Here is an 11,712-nt window from a genome sequence, read left to right on the forward strand (position 1 = left end):
TGTTTCTTCTAAACAAATAGCTGGTTAATTCAGAAAAAAAAAACAGATTTTAGCTCCTCAGCCTCTCATAACTTCCTTGGCAATGTGTAAATACCTTTTTGCATAGATTTACCCCTCAGCTTTGGCCATCAAGTCTAGTCTTCTTTTGTATGCTGCATCTGTGTCTGGTGTTCAGAGTCTGATGTAGCTAAGTCACTTCCACTGCTGACACTTGCTGCATCAACTTGTTGAAGACCTCATTTGCTGAAGACTCATTGTGAGGATTTAATAACTGCTCTTGAGCATCTGCATCAACCTCATTAAGCCAACCTGTTATACAAACTGTAATGTTGCAGATTTGAGTCTTATCAGGGTCACGACTGAGATAGTCATTTCATAGTCAGGCCACAGTGTCTTCAACGTGCTATTGGTACAGCTGGTAACTAACTTCTTTCCATGACTCTCCAACAGTTTTCCTAATATTAAGGAATTTATAAATGTGCCAGAATTTTCTAATAGGTTTACAATCTTCCTGTTAGTCACAGTGGTCTGTGAAATGCCCATTACAGGAAGCACACATGAAAGACAGCAGCCCCTCATGATCCAAGGGCTGTAAGTAGAGTGTTGTGTTGGTCAGAGAAAAGGGGCTTTATGTTTTCCCCATGTGGTTGAAGACTTGAGATTAAGGGACTGACTCGATTCGTGTGATGAAGGGTAAATTCTTTCTTGGAGGCTCTGATCTATAGTACTCTATGCATTCTTGTGGAAAGCACTAATTTTTCTCTCCAAAAATATTTTGAAAAAGGTTTCCTTGGGTTTGGATGCCACAGTTCTCTGGCTCTCTTCCCACCAAAGAAATAACAGGCATTTCCATTCTAAATTCCTGTATTCAAAGATCAAGAACAAGACAAGGATATCTGTTTTTACCACTACTGTTCAGCAGTGTGCTTATAGATTCTACCCAGGCCAGTCAATAAGAAAATGAAATAAAAGGCATCCAGACTGGGAAGAAAAAAGAAAGTTATCTGAATTTACAAATGATTCATCTCATATTTGGATAACCCTATGGAATACATCTCACACACACACACACACACAAACATATTATTAGAACTAATAAATTAATTCTGCAAGATTCCAGGATACAAGAACACTATACCAAAGTCAGCCTAATTTATTTCACCAGAATGAACAATTTGAAAATTGAATTAATTCCCATTTATAGAGCACTATAAAGAATAAAATACTTAGGAATAAATTTATGCAAGAAGGTGCATCACAAGCACACTATTAACTATAAATGTTACTGTAATAACTTTAAAACTGCCAAAGTTAAATTTAAAAAATGTCCCATATTTCTAGTTCAGAAGTCTTAAGATTAACAGTACTCCCAAACTGATCTACAGATTCAATACAATTCCTATCAAAACCCTAATATCCTTTTTTGCAGAAATAGAAAGGTGATCCTAAAATTCATATGGAATCCTGATAACCAAAATAATTTTGAAAAAGAGAACTAATAGTTTCTTATTTCAAAACTTAACTGCAAAGTTACAATATTTAAAACAGTATGATATTAATAAAAATTTAGAGATCAATGAAATAGAATTAAGACTCCAGAAATAAACCTACAGTTCTATGGTCAACTGACTTTTGATGAAGGTGTAAAAATAATTCAAGGGGAAAAGAATAGTCTCTCCAAGTGGTCCTGAGTCAGACTTGATGCCATTTGTGAAATTTAACTTTAAAAAGACCTAAGTTTAAGGGGTAATGTTAAAATTATTAGAAGAAAAGAAAGGAAGAAATCTTCACAATCTTGGATTTGAGTGAAGGATATAAATCTCTCCAAAGAAAATCTAAAAATGGCTAACATGTGCATGAAAAGATATTCACCATTATTAGAAAATGCAAATCACAACTACAAGATGCCATTTCACACTCACAAGGATGGCTATAATAACACTTTAAAAAAAAAAAAAGATGGGATAATAAATGTCAAGAATGAAGTGGAGAAATTGGAACCCTTGTACTTTCTTGGTGATGCCTGATCGCTCCAATATCATCGAAGGTGAAGAGTAGAGGTGGTCATCTGGGATACAGAGGTAATGACCACCTATTTTCCACTCAAGAATGCTCTTGTCTGGGTATTAATTAAATATGCTTTGATCATCTGCTTCATTCTGTTCCTTATTTTTGTTGTACATAAAAAAATATGGCATTGTACAATAAAGAAAGTACTCTGAAAACTGAAAAAATAAGTAAGTAAATAAATAAAAAGTGGGATAATAAATGTCAAGAATGAAGTGGAGAAATCGGAACCCTTGTACTTTCTTGGTGAGAATATAAAATGATAGACTTCTATGGAAAACAGTTTGATAGTTCCTCAGAATGTAAACATGTAATTTCTAGAAAAACAATTCCACTACTAGGTATCTACCCAAAAATATTGACAACAGATATTCAAATGAAACTTGTACACAAATTTTCATAGCAGTACTATTCACTGTCACCAAGAGGTGAAAACAAGTCAAATATCCATCAACTGATGAAAAGATAAAATGTAGAATATTATCAATACAGTAACATTATTCAGTTATAAAAGGAATTAATTGCTGTATGTTGCAACATGGATGAACCTCTTAAACATGTGAAGTGAAAGAAATCAAATATGAAAAGCCACATACTGTATGATTCCATATTCTGAAAAAAAATCCAGTTAGGCAAATCCATAGAGTTAGGTGGTAGATTAGTGGTTGCTGGGTACTGGGTGGAGGGGAAATGGGAAGTAGCTGTTAATGGCTTTAGGGTTTCGTTTTGGGGTAATGAAAATGTTCTCAAATTATGTGGTGTTGATAGTCGCACAATTCTGTGATGATACTAAAAGCTATTTTGTATGCTTTATAGTGTAGATTTTTTTTACATATGCATTATATCTCAATAAAGCTGTTACAAATAACAAAAAGAAGAAGCATTTAAGACAGGCTGCTGACTTATCAACCCCAATATAAAATAAAAGTCATATATAGTTTTTCATATCTATTTATCTATCACCCACTTTTCATGAAGTAGGATAATCAGTTTTCATCAGTTTACAGGCCAGCCAGGCATTTCTTTACAGATGATGAATAGTTGTAAAGCAAACATTAAAAATATATATATATATATATTCAAAGATCTTCTTTTGGGGTTGAGGCTGCAGCAACTTTGTGCCATCTGTCTACTTGTTTTGTCACTCCTAAAACCCTGATACTTTGTAAATGTATCATGACCATATAAATTTGTATCATACTTCTCCACCCCCTTTGTACTTTTTCAGGGCATTCAGTGTCTTCTCCAGAATGAATCCTTCCTCATGGAGAAAAGGGCTAGGTGACTTTCATTCTCAGCCACAGAACCCAATTTCTTTGTGTTTTCCTATTTCTCCAGGCCTTAGTAACATAGTTATACCCAAAGAAGTCACATTTTATCCAGAACTTGTGGAAAAAAAAACAAAACCAAACCTCTTTTTTTCCCCCAGATTGCACTATAAATGACCATTTTAACAAATAACATATAGCACATACCACATATTGTTTAGCCCAGATCTTGAAAGTAATTTGCAGCTCTGTCTTGCTGTCTTTTGCACTGACTTTTCTGAAAGTGCAATACTGATGCTACACTTAGTCTATTGTTTTTTAGAACCATAATGACAAAGCGTTTATTTTTTTTGTCACCAGAAAACAGGTAGCAGCTTATAGGATGTCTTTGTGCACAGAGCTGAAAGAACAGAGACCCATTAGCAGAAGGGAGGAGACCAGGCCTTGGGATTTGAGGCCTCTTCAGATCTGTTCTTGTGGTTACCAGTGCTCTCCACTCAGCATTTCTGAACATTGCCAATCAAGCAATAGCCGATATTTACAAATAGTCCTACAGGCACTACAGGATTGTGGCTGCTTGTAATTGTTAAGGAAGCTTTAAATAATATCTAGGTTTGAAGTATTGCTTAAAGGGGTCCTCTACATTCAAGTATTTTTGTAATTAATTATGCAAGTATGGAACAAATTGCATCTATTCATCAACCAGACAACTGGGATAAGTAGATCCCAACATTCCCCACTTTACCAAATAAAAGAGCTTCCTATAGAATTTCCTAAATAAAAGACAGGCTTCTTCCCTGAAATATAGCAGTATAGTCATCTATGTAGCATTGTAGGTTGCTTAGAGTAAAAAGTTAAATGAGGGGATGGATGATTTTGCATACACAGATTTTATTCTTGATGATTATATTTGGCCTCATAGAGAGTCTGAGTGACTTTAGGTGGAATAACTGGATCTGTTTGCTCTTTAGAAGCAGGCATAAGTCCGCTAAGGAAATGCAGGGAGACAGATGGCCAGCTATTGTGTTACAAACATCATCTGCTGGGCTGTGAGCAAATATTAAGTGAATAATATATATGTAATTGGTGTGAAAGTACAGTTGCAACATTTCTAATAGGGTTTGAAGGATGGCTACTTCTTAAACATTTGTATTTCATAGGATACTATATTGAAATGTTTTTATTTATAGGGCTAATCCATTTTAAACTGTTTTAAAGTGAACATTTTCCCCCATTTTTTGACACCACTGTGCAATATTTTGAATTGAAATAGCCCGTAATGGCCCTTTTTTTATTTTCCATAACAACATGAGCACTAAATTATAGCTGTGCAATTATGTAAACAATGGAAATGCTTCCAGAATGAATCCTTCCTTTTAAATTTTCATTTTGTGTAATTGTTGGAAGGTTTGGAGCCATAATAAACAAAATTATTTTACACATTTATCGTTCTAAAGGTCAATTATAAAAGAACTAAAGAAACAACACTATGCAAAATGAATAAACCAATTTCTGTTGCCATCACCATATGTTTTTCTTATCACTTATGGTTTTTCCAGTTACTGTGTACATAGCATTCAATTAAAGCGATTCATTTACTGGGCTGAATGTGGTTTGTGTTTATAGAACTGTGCTTTGGAGGATAGGAAACAACACGCCTCTATTTGAATTACCTGATTTTTTGCAAGATCAGTGATAAGAGACAGATGTTCTCACCAGTCACTTTCTCATAAACCCGTATCTTTTGATAAGCTACAAATTCACAATTATCATTTTACAGTCTAGCTTTTCACTCTCAGTATGTAGTGTGCACATGGAATTTTCACCAAAACAAGAGAAAAATACTAGTTTGGTATCCTTTTCACCATGTTACAATATTTTTCATGACTATTTCCTTTGAACAAAAAGCATATGCAAGAATTTGTCTGTGCTTCAGACTGGTCAACATTAAAGGATAAACTTAATTCCTGTTTTATATTCCATTTACCATTAAACTAACTTATTGTTTTATTTTATTGTTTGAGTCTGTTTAGAGTGGAAAAGAAACTAATTCTTGCTACCATACTTACTTGTTTGGGATAAGTTCTAGAATTCCTCAAAAGAATGAAATCTGGAAAATTTAAAAAGATCCTTTTTCTGTGTTTTTGTTTCCTTGTTTTTCTTATAAAGTACAAAGTCTATGTATAATTGCTGTAATGACTTGTTCAGAATATTGTTTGAAGGCACTAATTTCTGGAGCCTTTTAATTTCTGGGATAATGTGTGATCTAAGAGGTTTGCTTGTACAACCTTTGAAATGTTTTTAAAATATTACTTGAATTTGTGAGGATCAAAAAAGTAATATTTTTGCTGAATAGTACAAACTGAACTTATATATAAAAGTAGATTTGTATAGTGAAATCCTTAGAGTTCTTCCCCTTTTTGATTTTTTTATTTTACTCACAACCCTATTTACTTCTGTATGACTATTTCTAGTTTACAAAACCATATGTTCATATCTACTATCCTGTTAGATATTAGTCTTTAAGACTGAGTCATCCCATTCTATGGAGGATAAATTTGAATCCCAGGCATGATATGATTTGCCTACAGTTTCACACATGTCTGGGAACCCAGGCCTCATGGCCCCAGTTTTTGAGTTATTTTCACCAGGGCAGAGTTTGAGTGCAGGGGCATTTCCTGGTCATGGTCAAATCTGGGGCAACACTAAATAGCAGTGAACAACATAGTGGGAATGATGGCCTTTTTCTTTGTGTTGGCCATTCCTTGTGATGCTTTCAGGTAGGCCACCTGGAGTAGGTAGAGGAGTATTTTTACACCATCTTAATGATTCAAACAAGGAGGGCCCTTGCTTCAGACTGGTCAGATCACTATCTGTCAGTGATACATTTAGCAAAAACTCAGTATCATTGATTTACTGTCATTATATTTATTTAAGGGAATATTTTCTAAGACAAATGATACTAATTTTTCAGAATAATTTTATTTAAGTTAAAAAAAATGAGTCACTGGGAAAACTGATTAGGCAAATCATGTTTGCCTTTGAGGTGAATATGGCAAAATGCATGAGGGCTGTACATGAATGATTCATGTGTGGGAAGTATGGGTCTGTCTTACATATATAATGCCTCAGAGGCTGCAAAGAAAGTTTCAAAGTCTGAAGATTTTTATTTTATATTTCTGAAGATTGATTCCAATTACAACTATGATCTTAATAATCTTTTAGATTATATGATTAGTTTGAAATGAATGGAGCAGGCTGAGGTTGTGGCTCAGTGGCAGAGTACTTGCCTCGCACATGTGAGGCACTAGGTTCGATCCTTGGCACCACATAAAAATGAATAAACAAAATATTGTGTCCATGTATAACTAAAAAATATTAGGAAAAAAAAAGAAGTGAATGGAGCAATTTGTTGTTGTTCGCAACTGCTCTCTTTTGAGTACCACATGGTTATTCCTAATTTTAAAATGTTGTCACAAAGGTAGAATCTTTGAGTTGTTCCATGTTAATGTGGATAAGCAAAGGAAGCAGACATGTGGCTGTAATTTGGCTGACTTCTCATATAGTTTCCTCTTTAACCCCCACATTAACCCTACCCTAGTGCTCTTTGGTGACTGTAGCATGGGCCCTGCTTCTCCTAGGGGCGCACTCTTACGTGGGTGGCAGAGTAGGTTAGGCTAGCCATCTGTTACTGTGTCCTCTTTCTGATCTTCTTGCCCATAGAAACAGGTTCTGTTGAAGTGACTGGCTGAGGTCCAGGGGCTGGGGGAGCTGGGTGACTTTATCTCAGCTGCATCCATATCTGCTGTCTTTAGCATCATGGCAACTTAGTAATTTTTTCTGAATGCCCCATTTTACAGATCATTGACTTTACACATACAAATCTTATGAAGCAAGATGGATTCCATTTATAAATTCTGGCTTTAGCTTATTAAAGGATTTAGTTTCTAATTCCCATAAACCTATCCCAGAAAAGTATTTTTTAATTAAAACTTTAAATTCCAGTGGCAAAAATGGCTCATTTAAGTATGTGCTAAAGATTTTTAAAACCCATAGGCTTTGGGGTTTTAGTTCCTCATCTCAACAGATGGAATTAAAACAAACATAACAAAGTTAACATCATGGTTGTTTGCATTATTAATCTTCAGATGCATGGCATTATGCTACCTTGCTAGCCAGGTTTGCACGAATCCTTTCATAGCAGCATATGTCAACAGAAATGTGCTTCCATCTGCTGCCGGATAGCTTGATGTCTGATATTCTGAGTCAAGGCCCAGCACAATGCGTACCTCTGTGAGTAATTACAGGTGTGTGGTGAGGAGCCCAGGGCATTAATCAGAGTCTTAATTATGAAAAAGGTGGATCTTTTGTTCTACTCCTGGAGCATGAGTTTACCACACACTTTCTAAACGGCAGCACCCATCTGCTGGTCCCCTTAGAATGTTTGCCTTTGCTGATAGGAACCCTAAAGTGTGTCACAGGGCGTGATTAAAGCAGGTTAAACATTAACTAAGAAGAAGCATGGTTCAGACTTTTCTTCCCTTCCTTCCTTCCTTCCTCTTATCTACCTATATGTATATTTGTTTATTTTTAGCACAGGAAAAACTCTGCCAAAATGCCAAAACTTTAAATTAGCATTTGATAAACTGTTTACCATTTGTAAGCTTTAACAGATAAAACTTGTGCAGTCATGTTGATGATACAAATAGTATGATTTATAAAAATTAAATGAGGCTACTATGTAAGGAAAAATGGTTTGTGAACACATATAAATGCTGTTTCAAGAAGGTAAGTTGTCAAATGAGGTTATTTGTATTATGAGGGATTTAAGTTAATGTATTAGAATCTGGCATGTTGTTACTACTGTGCTCTAATACAATTAAATCAGAATTATTTTAAAGGATTTTTCCAATGGCCATGCTAAAAACTCAGAAACTGGAGACTTTTTAATTTTGCTTTTTTAATCATATATTGGAACTAACTATAGATTATATAACTATTAGTCAATGCCTATAGTACTTTGGTTGTTTGATTAATGTTCCTGGCCAAAAACTGCATAGATAAAGTTTATGGTTTTCTAACTTACCCTCTTATATACAGACTTGTACTGATGGCTTCAGAGGTATGGCCTAGCTATAATGGCATGAGTGCTGTCCAATGGTGGATCTCTGATTTGTCACAGACAGGACTGAGGTGACTGCCTCAGAATAGAGTTGGAAGTTGGGGAGTTGGGGTGGCTAGCCACCAATAACAGCCATTGAGACACAGGATACAAGGCTTCTGGGGCATACAATGCTCTTAATACAGAAGATTTCTGCTGCACTGCCTACTTGTGCCTTGCAATCACACATTTCCTCACAGCTACACTGACTCTCTGACCTTAGTACATCAGTGATCACAGCATTACCTGGGCACTCTATACATTTCTGTTTGTTGGGGTATAAAATTACCTGGAAAGTGAAAATTTCCCTTAATATAAATAGCATGCTTTAACTTTTAAATATTGAAGGCTAAAAGCAGAACATAATTTTCTTTAGTGATAGGATATATATATATACCTCAACACTCCTGAAGCTTGTCCAAGGAGTCACCTTTAGGTGGAATATAGAACTGTCTTGTCTCATTGCCACTGTTTAGATTTTGGATGATCTTACAGTTTGGTGTCTTCATTCTCTTACCTGTAAAATAGGTACAGTTACCATTGTAGTATCTCATTTCTTGGTACCCCACCACTGAAAAATTTCTGTCATCCAAATTCTTTTAGATTAATATGCAGAGGTCATATTTACACACAAACTTCTTTGGAATTTTATTCTTAAAAATTATATTTATAGGGCTGGGGATATAGCTCAGGTGGTAGAGTGCTTGTCTTGCATGCATAAGGTTCAATCCCTAGGTTCAATCCCCAGCGCCACAAAAAAAAAAAAAAAATCACAGTGTGATAACTGGGCTTAGTGGTGCATGCCTGTTATCCCAGCAACTTGGGAGGCTGAGACAAGACGATCACAAATTTGAGGCCAGCCCTAGCAACTTATTGGTACATTGTTTCAAAATGAAAGATACATAGAGTTCAGGGATGTAGTTCAGTGGTAGAGTGCCCCTGGGTTCAATCCCCAATAATGCAAATAATAATTAATAGTGTTTTCTTATCTTCCCTTTTAGGATATTTTAAATACCATTATAAGGCACTGTCCACCGCGCTTTTTCTCCCTGGGTTTGCCTGGATTCTCAATGCTGGTGGGAGACTTTATCACGGCTGCAGCAAGGGTCCTTAGTACAGACATGTTGGCGGTGAGTATGACAATGCTTAGCATCCAGGCTCCCAAGAGGCTTCTCAATCGCTAACAAGGTTCAGATTTCTCCACTTGTAACAGGTGTTGACTCATTAGTGCAATGTGAAACTGGGCTCTCAGGGTAGATACCCTGGCAGCTGATGTGTGAAATTGTAGGATAAGATGACACACTGGTATTGGAAAGGCGTTTCATCAAAAGGCCAAAGTGTGAGAAATCATATCCTCACTAATATTTCAGCACATTTACACAGTCAGAATCAGAATTTTTCTCTTAGAATCTTATTAGCATTTTCTGATAAATGCTGATACAGACATAACTATCCAAAGTAAAGAGAAAATTATAAGTGTACATTAACAGTACAGTGTTGTTGTTTTTTAGTTAGGTCTTCATTATTATTATTCTCATAGAAACAAAAATTTTTGTGTGTGGTCTTAAATTAAGAGTAAATCTAGGGCCTCATGCATGCTGAACTTGTACTCTACCATATCCTCAGCCCTAGAAATATTTTCTTAAAATATTATAATACTAATTTTTTTTACCAGAAAGAAATATCTATTTTTTTATTATTGTGCCAGAAAACTCTAGCAGAATTCTTATACTAAGAAATTAGAATCAAGGGGCTGTGGCTGTGGCTCAGTGGCACACTTTCCTGGCACGTGAGAGGCACTGGATTTGATTCTTGGCACCACATGTAAATAAATAAAATTGAGGTCTATCAACAACTAAAAAATATTTTTTAAAAAATTGGAATCAAATAGACTAAATGAGCATTAAAGGCTACAAAAAGAATTTATTTTCAGTCTTTACATTTACTTCCGCTATGTAGGCAGCATCTTAATTCCTTTGGAGAATACTCTTACACATTTGAATTTAAAGGACCTTTCCCATTTATATTGTGTGCAATTATTATCTGTTCAGAGTCATTTTCCCCTTCAAATGTTATAAATAAAATAAACGTTACCATTTGCCAGGGATTTGTATTGAAGTTAGTATGAGTATCCAACACCCTAAATTTTGTTTAACACATGGGTACCTTTTCACTCTACTTTTTTTTCTGTGCAGAGTAAATTCAAACTCTGAGCCCCAGGTTTTAAATTAGTTTTATTTAATACTTTGTATGGCTGATAGTTCATGCTGGTGTTTTTGTAGGCTTTTTCTTATAAAGATAAGTGAAACAGCAAAGAAAAGCAAAAAGAGACAAGAGCAAAAGAAAAGAATGAGGGAAGGGAAATAAGAGAAAATGTTCAATTTATTCAATTAAAGTTGTTTTTGTGAATAATATGGCTTTCCCATTTGTCCTCTGTACAACTATTATCTATTCAGAGTCATACTTACCTATTTCAAAAGATTATCCCAAAATATTTTAGGATAATCTCAAAGAACTTTCAAGCCTATTTTTAATGACTTGAAACAATGTTGAAAAAATTTATAGGATACAAAGAGGAAAATCATACTACTTTGTTGAAATTGTTTTTAATTAATTCATTTATTTATTTATTTTTGCATTACAATTCTTAATATACCATTATACCATAATTTATCATGTCTCTGATTATATATAAGGTTTGTTGACACCAAATTCACATTTTTATACATGTATTTTGTATAAGGATGAGAGTCTCCTTTCAGGATCCATGATATTCCCCTTCTCCCTCCTTTGCCCTCCCACCCCTATTCCCTATCTAGAGGTAATCTTCCTCCCTTGCTCTCCCTCCCAATCCCATTTTGAGTTACCCTCCTTATATCAGAGAAGACATTCGGCATTTGTTTTTTGGGGATTGGCTTACTTCACTTAGCATAATCTTCTCTAATGTCATCCATTTCCCTGCAAATGCCGTGATCTTATTATTTTTTATTGCTGAGTAATATTCCATTGTGTATAAATGCCACATTTTTTAATCCATTCATCCACTGAAGGACATCTAGGTTGGCTCCACAGTTTAGCTATTGTGAATTGTCCTTAAACTATACTACAGAGCAATAGTAACAAAAACAGCATGGTACTGGCACCAAAACAGGCTAGTAGACCAATGTACAGAATAGAGGACACAGAGACTAACCCACAAAATTACAATTACATTAT

The 11,712-nt window shown here is 35.1% G+C and overlaps 1 protein-coding gene across 9 annotated transcripts in view; it reads left to right on the plus strand.

Annotated features, from left to right (window-relative positions):
• Positions 1-11,712, plus strand: part of Ralgapa2 (Ral GTPase activating protein catalytic subunit alpha 2) — a 310,144-nt gene that overhangs the window by 154,633 nt on the left and 143,799 nt on the right. For all 9 annotated transcript variants that reach the window (XR_013439516.1, XR_013439515.1, XM_078051331.1 and 6 more), the window contains one exon: positions 9,498-9,626. Coding sequence is in view for 7 of the 9 variants with exons in the window: in XM_078051331.1 (XP_077907457.1) it covers positions 9,498-9,626 (129 nt within the window). In the remaining 2 variants the exon portion in view is untranslated. The remainder of the gene's footprint in view (positions 1-9,497; positions 9,627-11,712) is intronic.

This window comes from Ictidomys tridecemlineatus, chromosome 5 (assembly GCF_052094955.1).
Source record: "Ictidomys tridecemlineatus isolate mIctTri1 chromosome 5, mIctTri1.hap1, whole genome shotgun sequence".
Classification (NCBI taxonomy): Eukaryota; Metazoa; Chordata; class Mammalia; order Rodentia; family Sciuridae; genus Ictidomys; species Ictidomys tridecemlineatus.